This window comes from Oncorhynchus kisutch, unplaced genomic scaffold (assembly GCF_002021735.2).
Source record: "Oncorhynchus kisutch isolate 150728-3 unplaced genomic scaffold, Okis_V2 Okis06b-Okis10b_hom, whole genome shotgun sequence".
Taxonomy (NCBI): Eukaryota; Metazoa; Chordata; class Actinopteri; order Salmoniformes; family Salmonidae; genus Oncorhynchus; species Oncorhynchus kisutch.
Window position 1 is genome coordinate 12065609 of NW_022261983.1, and position 16932 is coordinate 12082540.

General features: G+C 42.4%; 1 protein-coding gene across 1 annotated transcript; it reads left to right on the forward strand.

The window, feature by feature from the left end:
- The first annotated feature begins 374 nt into the window (after nucleotides 1-374).
- LOC109879903 (zinc finger protein 850-like) lies at nucleotides 375-13576 on the forward strand. The gene is made up of 6 exons (XM_031813747.1): nucleotides 375-631; nucleotides 5381-6564; nucleotides 8359-8420; nucleotides 8584-8620; nucleotides 11728-11905; nucleotides 12217-13576. The coding sequence occupies exons 1-6, from the start codon at nucleotides 409-411 to the stop codon at nucleotides 13044-13046; spliced, it is 2514 nt and encodes an 837-aa protein (XP_031669607.1). The 5' UTR covers nucleotides 375-408; the 3' UTR covers nucleotides 13047-13576.
- Nucleotides 13577-16932: the final 3356 nt, after the last annotated feature.

Sequence of the window (16932 nt, forward strand, 5' to 3'; positions counted from 1 at the left end):
CACTTCTGATTCGGACCCATTGGAATTGTGATACAGTGAATTATAAGTGAAATAATCTGTCTGTAAACAATTGTTGGAAAAATGACTTGTCATGCACAAAAGTAATGACCGACTTGCCAAAACTATAGTTTGTTAACAAGACATTTGTGGAGTGGTTGAAACACTTAGGTTGGAGTCATTAAAACTTGGTTATAAAAACTTCTGACTTCTACACCTGTTGTATTCGGTGCGTATGAACAATACAATTGATTTGACTATGGTAACTCGGCTATAGTGGTAAAATGTCTCATGGGGACAGTCAATACTACAAACTTCATTAGTAAGTGCCATTGCATTTTTGGAACAGTGATGTAGAGAGATTTAGAGCTAAACACTAAAGTAATCAAATGTTTGGTCTAATGATATTCTATGTACAATACTTCCTGTGGTCACCAGGACAGAGCTAGTCCGTCCCCCTCCACCCTGCCGGAGTCCCCTGGTCACAACTCTCCTGGTAGCGCCTTACTGCTGGGTCTGAAGAGGGTTTCTGTGCTGCTGGTCGACTGCAGGAAAACACCAGGGCAGAGTGGAACTGTGAGAGAAGGACACGAGGAGGATGAGAAGGAAGAAGAAGGAGATTTGATTTCATCAAGTAAGAACAATGTGTGTTGATTAAACTACAATCTGTTTCTCTAACTGCTCATTGATTGATAAACAATATATATACAGGTAACGACCAAAAGAAACACCAACATAGTGCCTTAATAGACCAGAACAGCTTAAATGTGGCTTGGCATAGTTTCTACAAGTGTCTAACTCTATCGGAGGGATGCGACACCATTCTTCCACAAGAAATTCAATGATTTGGTGTTTTTTTAGATGGTGGTGGAAAACGCTGTCTGAGGTTCCCGCTCCAAAATCTCATGTGTTCCATTTGGTTGAGATCTGGTAACAAACGGCCAGGGTGTATGATTTGCATTGTTCCCTTTCAGTCAGGAAACTTGGCCCAATACGGCTGTGGGCAGGTTGAGCGCTAGTGCACTCTAATGAAGAACATTAGTCCCCGCCTGACAAGGCCAATATACCCTGTGCTTCAGTGGAGTCCCCGCCTACCAAGGCGCAGTCATTCCTTCAATTTCTTCCTGTCTTCATCTCGAGCTGAGCAGAACAATCTCACACATTTCTTCTTAACAAAGATTGGAATGCAATTTCAGGATTTATTAAAACTGAACTGTCCCACTAACTATGCTTATCCTTCTGGAAGTTGTGCGTTAAAGTTTGGTAACTCGTTTTGTGAAATTTCCTACCAAAATATTTGCTAGTTATTCTTGTGGCTTTTTAGCATGGCTAACTGGTTGTAAGGAAGATGGCTAGTACGAACAAGTCTATGAAGGTTGTTAAGCCGGGTTTGAGTTCACGACCTTGCCCACAATCATGCGGTTTCACCATGTCTTTGAATAATACTTACGAGTTTAGTCTTGTATGTCTCTGCTGGATGACAGCTCGGGCTGCCCTGGATTGATCTGGCTCATGGGACCACTGTTGCCGGCTGCGTTTAAGCACTTCAGAGAAACGTGTCGCCTTCCATAGAAGGCTTTGTGGTAACGAGTGTGATTTTCCTCCCCTGGGCGCCTGTACCTTGGCGGAGTCTGAGTTGCGGGATGCAGGGGTGGACCTGGGCTCGTGGTGAGATCAGATGGCGCTATCCTCCCAGCGTATTGATATTGAGCCAGCTGATATCTCTTTTGGCATCGTGCAGGGCTCCTGTTTGGTTGACGACGTGGTGTCTGGCCGGTTCTGGGAGGGGGCCAGAGACAATTACTTGATGCCAACACATATTTTTAGCTAAGTTACACGCTGAAGTTATGTTACACTTGGTAACCAGACTGTTTCATCCCAACATCGTTGATGCCTTTACCATCTACACTTGCCAGTTTTAGCCTCAGCCAGCACCATATTCAGATGAGCCTTTACGTCGGTAGCCCTGCCCCCTGGTGAACAATGTATGATCGCTGGATAATTATTTTTTAAAGTCTGATATTGTGGGGAATAGAGTCATCAATGACTAGGGTTTTCAATTTGTCAGAGCTAATGATGGGATGCTTTGGCGGCTCAGATCCTGTAACGGGTGGAGGAGAGACCTGAGAAGGCTCTAACTCAGACTCGTTGCTTAGTGGGGAAAACCAGTTAAGTCTCTATCGGCTGAATGAGCGACACCGGTTGAGCATGCCAAAATATATATTTTCCAGAAGCCATGAGAACATTGTTCGTCTGCGGGGGACTGTGGAGGGGGTTTAACACTACTACCTGTATTAACTGGTGGCACAGACACTGAATCATTAATTCCACACTTGCCCAACGATTGCGTCTGAAGCCGAGCAACTTGGAAGCGTGGAAGTGCATTGAGTAGCGTCACCAGAACCTCAACCCTGCTTCGTAGGACACACCTCGGACTCAGCTGCATTCAGCCAAGCTTATGCTGCACGGGTATTCACACTTCATGGGTATGGAGGGGGCGGGGCTTGTCACAATGCCTCCATTGGATGGGAAGCTAGCTGTCTACCTAGCCTCATTGGCTACCAAAGGGATGGCTAATTCCAACACATCCCTCCCAAATAAGTATCGTTATTTTTCAGGGTTGCAGCTTGACAAGGTGTACGGGGACCCAGTCCCTGAACATGGTCACAATGCTGCAGATTTACCAAACTGAGCTATTGGCAGCCCTGGCTGTGGGGATCCCCACACAGAGCTCCTAGATGAGAGTCCTACTATGGCCGATTTCAGCATTCGGGAGAAGCATAGGGGCTTCAGTGGTGGAAGAGCGCCACCTCTGGTTGACTTTGTCTTAGGTGCTGAGAGAGACCAGCTGGACAGGCAGAGACACTTTTTCCTACGGGGTTGTTTGGCTCGGCCTTGGCATCTATGCAGGACACGGTGCTTCACGGCTTCCTTCCTCTGAAGTATTCTTCTGCCAAGGCAGGACTGTCTTCGAGAGGATTTGCAGACAAGCTGGCTGCCCTGACTTCCGGATCTACACCCAAGTCTGCTCCTGTTCCCTCAAGAACAGCGTCAGTCTGCTTGGCACAGGCTCCATTTTACTCCTGGAGGTAAAGTGAAAGCTGGTCCCTCTGCAGAGTGGGGAAAGCAGCAGCTCTCGCGCACCTATCACAATGAGAGAGAATCATCCCTAGATTTTAGACCCACCCAATCTGTCCCATTTTAGACAGGCATTTTAAGGTCTACAAGTTCAGAACCAATCACACATTTTACCTTAATTTAACTAGGCAAGTCCGTTAAGAACAAATTCTTATTTTCAATGATGGCCTAGGAACAGTGTGTTAACTGCCTGTTCAGGGGCAGAACGACATATTTGTACCTTGTCAGCTCGGGGATTTGAACTTGCAACCTTTTGGTTACTAGTCCAACGCTCTAACCACTAGGCTACCCTGCCACCCATGTGTTTGGTTCACCTCCATCTCATGGGCGATGGATATTTGTACTGCGGCCAGTTGTGCATCACCAAACACTTTGTGAGGTTTTATCGCTTGGATGTCATTGACCCAGCGTAGCCCACAGTGTTCTTATGGCTGGGACGGGAGAGGGGTTTTATCGCTTGGATGTCATTGACCCAGCGTAGCCCACAGTGTTCTTATGGCTGGGACGGGAGAGGGGTTTTATCGCTTGGATGTCATTGACCCGGCGTAGCCCACAGTGTTCTTATGGCTGGGACGGGAGAGGGGTTTTATCGCTTGGATGTCATTGACCCAGCGTAGCCCACAGTGTTCTTATGGCTGGGACGGGAGAGGGGTTTTATCGCTTGGATGTCATTGACCCAGCGTAGCCCACAGTGTTCTTATGGCTGGGACGGGAGAGGGGTTTTATCGCTTGGATGTCATTGACCCAGCGTAGCCCACAGTGTTCTTATGGCTGGGACGGGAGAGGGTTTTATCGCTTGGATGTCATTGACCCAGCGTAGCCCACAGTGTTCTTATGGCTGGGACGGGAGAGGGGTTTTATCGCTTGGATGTCATTGACCCAGCGTAGCCCACAGTGTTCTTATGGCTGGGACGGGAGAGGGGTTTTATCGCTTGGATGTCATTGCCCCAGCGTAGCCCACAGTGTTCTTATGGCTGGGACGGGAGAGGGGTTTTATCGCTTGGATGTCATTGCCCCAGCGTAGCCCACAGTGTTCTTATGGCTGGGACGGGAGAGGGGTTTTAATCGCTTGGATGTCATTGCCCCAGCGTAGCCCACGGTGTTCTTATGGCTGGGACGGGAGAGGAGTTTTATCGCTTGGATGTCATTGCCCCAGCGTAGCCCACAGTGTTCTTATAGCTGGGACGGGAGAGGGGTTTTATCGCTTGGATGTCATTGCCCCAGCGTAGCCCACAGTGTTCTTATGGCAGGGACGGGAGAGGGGTTTTATCGCTTGGATGTCATTGCCCCAGCGTAGCCCACAGTGTTCTTATGGCAGGGACGGGAGAGGGGTTTTATCACTTGGATGTCATTGACCCAGCGTAGCCCACAGTGTTCTTATGGCTGGGACGGGAGAGGGTCGTTGAAAGGCAGTGCACACTTTTGCAATATACCCAGTCAGTCAAGAGATCTGATTACACACCAGCGAACACACACTGGAAAGCGGCCTTATAGTTGTCATCAGTGTGGGAAGAGTTTTAGTCAGTCAGGGAACCTGATTAGACACCAGCACAGGTTTATTGTTGGGTTGGAATCCTAGGTGGTCTGCCGTGGGCCATTTCATTTGGTGTTGGGTTGGGCCGTGATGTCAGATCCCCTGAGTTTCCTGACTAAAAGGGAACCTACAGTTATGACTAGAACTAATGTTCAATGAAAGAGGCAAACAAAGTACAACAGTTGTTTGTCCTCACCGCCATGTTCAGATTAAGAGCGGTACTGAATTGAAGGAATGACTCCGTACCTTGGTTTTATCACATGAGAAGGTGAGACTTCTGGTGCGGCCCGGTGTTCATTGGCCTTGTCAAGCGTGATTCTAATGTTCCTCAGTAGAGGGCGCTAGTATGTGAAATCCCTATAGCTGTACCTTGTTTCCCTCCTTCAGGGAACAGTAGTTAATTAAAGTAATAACCATTTTTTTATGCTCATTAAATCATTCAGTGAACACTCATGCCCTGTGGATGGGGGCATTGTCATCAACCATAGGTTGAAGGTGAACACTCAATGGCTCTGCATTTATTGGCGTTTACCTTGCCCTCTAAGTGGTTGAGTGGACCTAAAGCCAGGAAAATGTATCCAACACCATAAGAGCCGCCAGAAACCTAATTTCCTCAAGTGTTTCCTTTTATTTTGGCAGTTATGTTTATACTGAGGGTCGTATTTGTTTATGCATTGCAAAACCTAGTTATTCAATGTCTTTGCTTCACAGGGGACACCCCTAACTGTCATTCTCTCAGTGGGAGGGGCTTATCATCTGGGGAGCCTCAACATCATGTTGCTGACGAGGCAAAAAAAAGTCTCTACAGATCAGAACAACTCAAGAAACCCCAGCAGAGAGGTTTAGGGAAGAAACCTCACCACTGCTGCTCTGACTGTGGGAAGAGTTTCACTAGAAGGAGTGGCTTCATTATTCACCAGCGGATTCACACCGGAGAGAAACCATACTGCTGCTCTCAGTGTGGGAAGAGTTTCACCTGTCCAGGAGGTCTTAAGTTACACCATAGAATCCATACAGGAGAGAATCCGTACAGATGTTCACAGTGTGGGAAGAGTTTCGCTGCTTCTAACACCTTAAAATCTCATCTGAGAATACATACAGGGGAGAAGCCTTACCCCTGCCTTGATTGTGGGAAAAGCTTTGTTAGTGCAGGAACCCTAACCATACACAAGCGTGTACACACTGGAGAGAAACCTTATAGCTGTGATCAGTGTGGGAAGTGCTTTTCTCTTTCAGAAAATCTAACTATACACCGGCGCATACACACTGGAGAGAAACCTTATGTCTGTTATCAGTGTGGGAAGAGCTTCACTCAGTCAGGAGACCTGACTACACACCAGCGAACACACACTGGAGAGAAGCCTTATAAATGTGATCAATGTGGAAAGAGTTTTGCTCTCGCTTCGTCCCTGACTAGACACCAGCGAACACACACTGGAGAGAAGCCTTATAGCTGTGATCAGTGTGGGAAGAGCTTTGCTCGAGCTTCCAACCTGTCTACACACCAGCGAACACACACTGGAGAAACACCTCACAGCTGTGATCAGTGTGGTAAGAGTTTTAGTCAGTCAAGAGATCTGATTACACACCAGCGAACACACACTGGAAAGCGGCCTTATAGTTGTGATCAGTGTGGGAAGAGATTTAGTCAGTCAGGGAACCTGATTAGACACCAGCGAATACACACTGGACAGAGGCGTTATAGCTGTGATCAGTGTGGGAAGAGTTTTAGTCAGTCAGGGAACCTGACAAGACACCAGCGAACACACACTGGAGAGAACCCTTATATCTGTGTATGTGGAAAGATATTTGTTCATTTAGGGCCAATGAAAAAACACCAGAAAGCACAAACGTGTCTTTCAACTCCCTCCTATCTGACACCGGTTCCAGATCCCTAAATAAAGGATCAATAGAAAACATCTAGTGAACAGTCATATCCATCTCTCATTCTTAAACAGTTGACTTAGTCTGATCACCACGGTAACCTGTTTGGAACATAGATGCGGTAAAGAAGTCAATTGAACTCGAGCAAAACAATGGAATTGCCATGGAAATATGTGGGAGAAAAGGCCATGGGGGGAATAATCCTGAATCTCTTCATTGCCCCCCAGCAAAATTATCCTACGTTTAGACTATTGTTTATATGTGTATGTCACAATATATTGAGGTACAAATCAGAGTATATTGCTTGTATGGATGTCAACCCTAACAATAAATGTTAGTTTCCCCAATGAACTGCATTACTTAAAAATATTTGACTACCACCACCGATGTCTGTATGCTAGCTATGCTAACCAGCTCATACTAATTGGAGTTAGCATTTAGAAGTCACTTCTCAACTTTTAAATGTTACCTGCGAAAACAGCCAAATATATCTAAATCAGACTTAAGAAACCACATTGTGAGCCTGTTACAATACATATAGTGCATTCGGAAAGTATTCATACCCCTTGACTATTTTCCACATTTTGTTACATTACAGCCTGAAAATGTATTAAATACCCCCCCCCCCCTCAATCTACACACAATACCCAATAATGACAAAGGGAAAAGTTTAGGAATTTTAGCAAATGTATTTTTTTTAAAGAAGAAAAAAAGATGCATACCTTATTTACATAAGTATTCAGACCCCTTTCTATGAGACTCAAAATTGAGCTCTGGTGCATCCTGTTTCCATTGAGATGTTTCTACAACATGATTTGAGTCTACCTGTGGTAAATTCGGTTGATTGGACATGATTAGGAAGTGCACACTCCTCTTTCATATTTTCAATGACGGCCTGGGAACAGTGGGTTAACTGCCTTGTTCAGGGGCAGAACGACAGATTTTTACCTTGTCAGCTCATCGATTTGATTTTGCAACATTTCGGTTTCAAGTCCAACGCTCTAACCACTAGGCTACCTGATCAAACAGACTCACGAAACGCATATTACTTCTTTGTAAATTGTGTTGTAGTGTGCCACTGGCTATCTGTAAAATAAACAATTGAGCTGTCTGGTTTACTTCATATAAGACATTTGAAAGGATTCATACTTTTACTTTTGATACTTAATTACATTTGAGAAGTTACACTTTTGATACATAATTAAATTTGAGAAATTACACATTTGATACTTAAGTATATTTAAAACTAAAGACTTTTAGACTTTTACTCAAATAGTATTTTACTGGGTGACTTCCAACTTTTACTTTAGCCATTTTCTATTAAGATATCTTTACTTTTACTCAAGTATGACGATTAGGTATTTTTTCCACCCCTGTGCAGCACTAGTTAGTTGGTTTTTCCCAAAGCGTAATGAATTCAGACGACAGCGTAGTAGGCTGATACACAGCCAATACAGTACGTAGCTGCATGCATCTATAACATAATACCAAAGAAGAAGAAGAAGATCACTTCCTTCACCACAGCTTTGAGTCTGCTGCGTGAAGCGGAAGAAGTATGAATGCACTGACTACTGCGAAGGTTGCATTGCTGTAAATGCTGCATGGCCACTGCAGACGTCGGATTGAACATATATCGGGTTTTACTGGTTCGTTGCACGGATAGCGCAGCGGTAATCCGTCTGGTATTTACAAGGCTACATTTACTGAGCCTCAGACAATTAACTATCTGGACTTTCGAAGGGGACGTGGTTCCAACAGTCTCTGGTAGAGTTAGACGAACAGACAACAGGATTATTGGTGGATAGGGTGTTGAACGTGTTATTGACTCTAATAGATCATGTAAAATATTATCCAGGATCTTCCTGAAGTAAGATTAGCCTACATCAGACATTTATTTGTCACAATTTAAATCGAGTTGTGATATTTAAAATTACGTTTGATTGCTCTGGTCTAGCTGTTCTTTATATGCATGCTATGACAAAGAATAACTAGTGTACGGTACACATTTACTGTCTTTTTTTTATTTGAAGAAACGTTGAAGAAAGAATAGCTTCGACGATGGATCGGGTACGTTTGGTTTACTTTTATTAACATAAAATGTATTGGCCTAGTTTATCTTCGATCTTCCATATCATTCATTCCATTTGAACAGCTGGACAAAAACAATGATGGTAATAAACACTTGGGATATTTTGTCCTTCAGCAAAGTAGCCTACTAGCCTAAAGCACACAGATTGATACAAGGCAATGCGCAACGAGCAGGTAAAGTCAGACCCATGGAGAAATAAGCCAGAATGTTGTTTTTACATGGAAGCCAATCCAGAAACCTATGCCATTACAACCTACGTGTTGTGATTGTGTTTGCTGTTAGTTCATATGCCTTGACACAGCCGATACAAGAAGGCAGAGACGGAGAGCACAAAATATTTTGCCTGTAATTTACTTGCCTATTTAAATAAAATACAAATTAAAAATCGGACTATTGATTTAGAGTTACCTCAAGTCGCAAAGAAAACAGGGGCTGCCTCCACTAAAGCACCATTTCAACATCATCTAATCACCAATACTTAGTCTACTAAATTGACAACTAAAAGGCACCAACAGCGATTTAGTCCGATCAACCTAAGCTAAATATGTCTATCCATGGTACCGATATCTGTGTGTGAGTGCAAGTAGAAAAAACATGTTCACGCACCCAATTTGTAGAGAAACGCTAATGCCAAACTCCTCTTTCATGTTCCCTGAACGGTCTATGACTCTGTCACTCTTGTAGTTTTTGTTGTCCTAGGCTACCTGGCTAGAATGCTTGCTCGCTAGCCTAATCTCCATTCATAGTCAAGGATGCGCCAGGCCAGCTAGTTAATAACCAATTTTGAAATTATTAATCTTCCTGAGAAGTAATTGAGATGCGCATCACGCTATGCACAGGTGAAACATTTCATCGGGACAATTATTATTTTATATTTTGTGTTACATTCCATTATATTATAGTCGTGGGTTTTCAGTATGTCCTGTGCCTATTTAGCTGAAATTCTTTCATAGGATTAAAACAGCACCATAGCTTCCATAAAGTGACCATTGGACTTAAACATTTAACTTTGTATCTGCAACAGTTTTTATTACATGTTACATGCACATTTCTGTCCACTAAGAACCAACGATGTGCGACCTTTTTTGTAGCTTTTCTGATATTGCTCATTTCTTTTCAGGCAAATCTCAGAGTTCTGTCTGAACGGGTCAGCAACTTGGAAACTGTACAGCTGCTATATAAACGTAGCTTGCTTGTCCAAAGTCCAGCAGCTAGCCTCTGTAGCTAGCTTGTCCAAAGTCCAGCAGCTAGCCTCTGTAGCTTGCTTGTCCAAAGTCCAGCAGCTAGCCTCTGTAGCTTGCTTGTCCAAAGTCCAGCAGCTAGCCTCTGTAGCTTGCTTGTCCAAAGTCCAGCAGCTAGCCTCTGTAGCTTGCTTGTCCAAAGTCCAGCAGCTAGCCTCTGTAGCTAGCTTGTCCAAAGTCCAGCAGCTAGCCTCTGTAGCTAGCTTGTTAACACCAGTCAGCTGAAAGCAAGCTAGCTAGTTTAGCCTCGTGATTTCGGGAAATGTAGCTGTTTACTTTGTGCATATAGCCTACATAATATCGCTTAATCTCCGTTTAAACTCAGAATATGCTATTCTGTTCTTTGGAATGTTTTCCGTTTCCTAATGTTTCTTAATTCCTGCCTACAGATGTATTATACTTTTTAAAACGTAGACAACATGCATCATTGTTGGATTCTTATTGTATAGGCCTACCTCAAGTCCCGGCAGTGTTAACTTAATTTAAACTATTAACTTAATAAATAACTTACTAAATAAATGAATTATTTTGAAGAACCTGGTCCTTTTCCCACCAGCTGTGTAGCTACCAGTCCCAGGGGTCCCCTCAGGGAGGTACAGTCACAGACATCTGTAGGGTACATTGCTTATAAAATAAGCAACAACCGCCTAGACCAATTTCAGGATTTAATTTAATCATATAAATTGACCATATTGTATAGCGTTAATGTTTTATAGGGCTAAATAATGGTAGGCTAACATCAAACCCATGGCCCTCGCGCTAGCTCCACTTCTGCCTAGATACTATGTTGACGAATACCTAATTGTCTTTCCAAAGTGTGCACTTATTCACTTCCCTTCACTGATTGGAAATGAAATGACTGGTATGAAACATATTGTGGATACACCCACTAGCCATGACTCCATCAATCTAATTGTGTTTCTCTTTGGTACAATTTTCACAACTCTAAGCACAAACATCTGATTCGAGCTACGAAACCAGAATTATATAGTGTGTAGTTTACGTTTTTATTTTATTTTTAGTACTAAAATAAATTAGTTTATTCCATTCATTATCTGAATGTTGTTGATACACTGTAAGCTGTTGATTTTTAGATGAGGATGCTGTTACAGTAACAAGTCCCATAAAGTGGATCTTAAGCAATGTTACATGGGGCAGAAATTGCACCAGGTTACACAATACCTTTTTACTGTAGGTTTCTACTACATGTTACAATACCCCTATATCTGATGGTTTCTTCTATGTATGTACTGTATAAGGATACTGAAACTATGAGACTGACATTTTCTCAACATGCTCCAAGTGGGATAACTAGAAGCAGTAGTTCTGGTGTTTAGGTTTTTCATCACTGGTTATTTGAACAAATCATGATTTAGCAGGTGTTACCATCTTTCACATTTCGGAAGGGGAGGGGACATTCGGGCTGTATCTTGAGAGACGGGGGAGCTTCTCATTCCGTTTCTTCTCCTCGTTCTAACATCTCCTAATCTCTCCCAATATGTATGAACCCAGAACTTAATCGAGTGACTGACCAATTACGTGACACTTAAATTCTGTGTTAACCATCATTAACTCAGGGTGAAAGATGTGTTCAACTCCACTGAATGTTGAATCAAAGGTTCTGAACATCAGACTGGATATTACAAAAATATATTCCACTTCCATTTGAAAAATTGGCTAACGTGATTGAGAAACTGTACATATGTGTAAAGTAGTGAACGATGACACACTTCAGGAGAATGGTGCATCCTTATAATACCTCCTGTCAATCATAGATTTAGACTAAAGTAATCGAAAGTTTGGACTAATGATATTCTATGTACAATACTTCCTGTGTTCACCAGGACAGAGCTAGTCCGTCCCCCTCCACCCTGCCAGAGTCCCCGGGTTGCAACTCTTCCGGTAGCGCTTTACTGTTGGGTCTGAAGAGGGTGTCGGTGCGGCTGGTCGACTGCAGGAAAACAGCAGGGCAGAGTGGAACTGTGATAAAAGGACACGAGGAGGGAGATTTGATTTCATCAAGTAAGAACAATGGGGTGTGTGGATTAGACTACAATCTGCTTCTGCAACTTTGTTGATTTGATAAAAAATATACACTCAGTTACTAGTTTTAGGTCACCCATCTAGTACTGGGTCGGTCCCCTCCAGGCTGGATGGGTCAATGGACTCACCTCCACGTGACCCACTGTATGTAGGAGTGATCCATTTTTGTGAAAGAGGGGGTGGACCGAATAAACTGTCCGCTGAGTGTATGTTGCTATATTATTTGTATAATATTTGTTTATGGACCCATATTTCCAAAACCTAGTTACTCAATGTCTTTTGTTTCAAAGGGGACTCCCATAACCATCACTCTTTCAATGGAAGGTACTTATCATCTGGGGAGCCTCAACAACATGTTGCTGAAGAGGCAGAGAAGTGTCTCTCCAGATCAGATCACCTCAAGAAACACCAGCAGAGAAATACAGTGAAGAAACCTCACCACTGTTACTCTGACTTTGGGAAGAATTTTACTAGACTGAGGTCCTTAATTCACCAGCAGATTCACACTGGAGAGAAACCGTACTGCTGCTCTCAGTGTGGGAGGGGTTTTACTGCATCTAATGCCTTAAAATATCATCTGAAAATTCATACAGGGGAGAGGCCTTACCCCTGCCTTGATTGTGGGAAAAGCTTTGCTAATTCAGGAGGCCTGACCATACACAAGCGTTTACACACTGGAGAGAAACCTTATAGCTGTGAACAGTGTAGGAAGAGCTTCAATCAGTCAGGCCACCTGACTACACACCAGCGAACACACACTGGAGAGAGGCCTTATAGCTGTGATCAATGTGGGAAGAGATTCAATCAGTCAGGAGAGCTGACTACACACCAGCGAACACACACTGGACAGAGGCCTTATAGCTGTGATCAATGTGGGAAGAGATTCAATCAGTCAGGAGAGCTGACTACACACAAACTAACACACACTGGAGAGAGACCTTACGTCTGTCTATGTGGAAAAGGCTTTGCTCGAGCTTCCACCCTGACTAGACACCAGCGAACACACACTGGAGAGAAACCTTATAGCTGTGATCAGTGTGGAAAGAGCTTTTCTCAAACTTTCTCCTTGACTAAACACAAGCTAACACACACTAGAGAGAAAGAAGCCTTATATCTGTGATCAGTGTGGGAAGAGTTTCAGTCAGTTATGGACCCTTTATTCACACCAGTGAACACACACTGGAGAAGGAACCTTATGTCTGTCCAGGTGGGAAGAGCTTTGTTTATTTAGGGCCAATGAGAAAGAAAAACCACCAGAAAACAAAAACATGCCGTATATCATTTCCCTCCCTTCTGGCACCGGTTTCAGACCCATAAATAAAGGACCAATAGAACACATCTAGTAAACAGTCATATCCATCTCCCATTCTTAAACAGTTGCCTCAGTCTGATCACCATGGTAACCTCTGTGCAGCATAATATGCAGCTCTGATCTAGGATCAGGTCTCCCCTGTGTCTATGTAATATCACACATTGGGATCTAAATGGATAAATGTTATCATATAAAATGTTATAGTGAACCTGTGTGGGGGGGGGGGATGTTGATAATTGTATCTTTCATACACATGATACTATTATAATGTCTTCATGTAGAATAATGTTTCAACAATAGGTGTATATTCATTTTTAAATAAATTATCTTCTAAACAAGAACTTATCACTTTCATTTTTTAAATGTATATCTACATTCATTAAAAAGATCCTAAAACGAATCAATGAGGCATTGAATAATAATATTCATGAGGTCAAGGAAAGAACTATGCATGCTGTCTTGTAACAATAGTTAATGTAATAACTTTTAGATTTATAATGTAATAAAACCAGTAAATGTAATATATTCTTGGTTAATATGATAAATTGATATAGTATGACTTTTTCCACTTAATGTCATAAGTTACGTTATCAGGTGAGTAACAACTTTTTTAATGAATAACATAATGACCGACCGATCATATAACACCTAAACCAATGTTTAATGTGTTACTTCACTAATGTTAATGCACATACCACCCTCCACCAATTACAAACCTATTCACCTGTACTCACACTGTCACGTTCGTCGTAATGAGTAGACCAGGCGTGAAGAGTTCCACATATTTTTAATAAAGAGAAACTCAATAAAGCATAAATGAAACGTGAAGCTACTGGTGTGCACTCAGGCAACTCAATGTAGACAAGATCCCACAAACACAAAAGGGAAATGGCAACCTAAATATGATCCCCAATCAGACACCACGATAAACAGCTGTCTCTGATTGGGAACCATATCAGGCCAACATAGACATACAAAAACCGTAGAAGAACAAAACTAGAGTACCCATTCTAGACACCCTGACCTAACCAAAATATATAGAAAAACAGGGATATCTAAAGTTTGGGTGTGACACACAAACATGCACTCTAATCTTCAAATCGTATTGATCACATGCATATATTTAGCAGATGTTATTGCCGGTGTGGAAATGCTTGTGTTCCTAGCTTGAACAGTGCAGTAATATCTAACAATATACACACTTCTAAAAGTAAAATAATGTAATTATTGAAATATACACGCCTGTACAATTTTATATATATATATATGTACGCATAATGATAATAAATAAACAGAATTCATCTGTAGGCCTTATAGTCAATGAGCCAGGGTGATCGGTTGTCTCAATTGGGGTGAAAATGTCTCATATAGATTTGTTTTAAGGTCTATGTCCCTGGAGTAAAATGTGTTCTATCATTGCAGCAATGGTAGCATTCTGTGTGTTATCACTATTTCTATTCATCCCTCCATCCCATTCAGTTTTCCCAATCAGGGTTTTACCCACATGACAATGTCAGCATACAGGTTATTACTCATGTATACCTTTAAATCATAGCTCATTGGAAAGCTTAGATTCACAGCTGTCCATTCAGATCAACAGAACTTCGACCTCTAGAATACAGACTTACCTGTAAACACTGAGTGCAAAAAATATTAAGAACACTTTCCTAATGTTGAGTTGCCCCCACCCCCCTTTGCCCTCAGAACACCCTCAATTTCTTTTTTGAATGGACTCTACAAGGTGTCAAAAGTGTTCCACAGGGATGCTGGCCCATGTTGACTCAATGCTTCCCACAGTTGTGTCAAGTATGCTGGATGTCCTTTAGGTTGCAGTTCTTGAGACAAACCGGTGCTCCTGGCACCTACTACCATACTCTGTTCAAAGGCACTTCAATATGTTTGTCTTGCACATTCAACATCAATGGCACACATACACAATACATGTCTCAATTGTCTCGAGGCTTAAAAATCCCTCCCCTTCATCGACATTGATTTGAAGTGGCTTTAACAAGTGACATCAATAAGTGATCACATCTTTCACTTGGATTCACCTGTTCAGTCTATGTCATGGAAAGAGCAGGTGATCATGATGTTTTGTCATCTCAGTGTGTGTCCATTAATATGTTATGAATATATTGTGTCATAAAAATGTTTAAATTCCTCACTACATGCAAATATGAATGTTTCTGTGTCTCACTTGTAGAAACGGGCTTGCTACATTTTCTGGTTTTAAGCAAATCACAATATCCAGAATTCATAGCGATTTCAGGACTTGGAGAACCGCCCCGTGAAGGTTTATCCAGTTGTGAGAAATATTAAAATGTTTGTTTGTAGCCACAACTTTGAACCAGAGGATTTTGAAAACGGACCTGAAGTCTCAACTCATTGGGTTGCCATGTCGTCGAACATTGAGAAGTGATGCTCTTCTATCAAATAATGTTTTCCCTCTTTCCTCTTCATTTCAAAGATGAAGGCATCCAGTCAGCCAACATCAGAGCAGCAGAAAAGAGGACAATCGGATGTAAGGTCGCTAACAAACTAGCTAGCTAGTAAACTACATTTGTATATCTAAACCAAAATCTAGCTAGCTTTCCTGATACGCTGGCTAGACATTCCAAAGCATATCAATGTAATTAGCCATCTGTTATCTGGCTATGTGATTTGTTCCTTTTTGAGCTCGTTGGGTATTCGTAAGGAGGAGATTATCTGGGTGACTAACTGGTGTCTGTTGGGGGTGTGTATCAGTGGAGGCTCCTCCGGAGGAAGGGGAGGACCATCCTCAGTGATTTTTCAGAAACATTTAAATTGTAAAACATTGAAGTTATCCTTTTTAGATGAAACTATACTAAATATAATTATGTTACAAAGTAATTGATTAAAACATATCCGCATGTGTATTTCCCACCGTGACGAATGGAGGAGGAGGTGTTATGGTGTGGTGGTGCTTTGCTGGTGACACTTACTTATTTATTTAGAATTCAAGGCACACTTAACCAGCATGGCTACCACTGCATTCTGCAGCGGTATGCTATCCCATCTGGTTTGGGCTTAGTGGGACTATCATTTGTTTTTCAACAGGACAATGACCCAACAAACCTCCAGGCTGTGTAAGGGCTATTTTACCAAGAAGGAGAGTGATGGAGTGCTGCATCAGATGACCTGGCCTCCACAATCCCCAGGCCTCAACCAAATTGAGATGGTTTGGGATGAGTCGGACCAAAGAGTGAAGATAAATTATAGATAATACGTATCGGTGCTCATCAGCCATTGGACATAAACATTACACAACAAGTTGGAAATAGCAAATTCAACAATGAGTAGTTTGAAAGGAATCAGTGTATAACTGCAAGCGTTGCAAAGCAATCACTAGCCTACTATTCAGTGGAGAGGGTGTGTGGTCCAAGTCTGCTCTCTTTTCCAAGCTTAAAAGGATAAACATACACATACAACATCGTGGGCCAGAAACTGTTGAATATATTGGCCATGCTGTCAATCCAGCAGGACTTCTGCCACGTTTAAAACAACTGGAAACTGAACTGGGAAATGTCAGACTTCAATGAGTTCACGACAACTGGGAACTCGGAAAGATTTGTTTTGATTTTAATTTTGATGTAACTTGCAAATGTAAAAACAATACAACCACACGTGGACATAATGCATTTGCAATCATTGAGGATGACACAAAAGACGTGAT

Bases quoted from the DNA above. Each gene is read 5' to 3' on its own strand.
- LOC109879903 (XM_031813747.1), top strand. From the start codon at position 409: ATGTACAATACTTCCTGTGGTCACCAGGACAGAGCTAGTCCGTCCCCC. The intron at 8,421-8,583 runs GTAAGATTAGCC...TTTTATTTGAAG, and splicing joins TTATCCAGGATCTTCCTGAA to AAACGTTGAAGAAAGAATAG. The intron at 11,906-12,216 runs GTAAGAACAATG...TTTGTTTCAAAG, and splicing joins GGGAGATTTGATTTCATCAA to GGGACTCCCATAACCATCAC.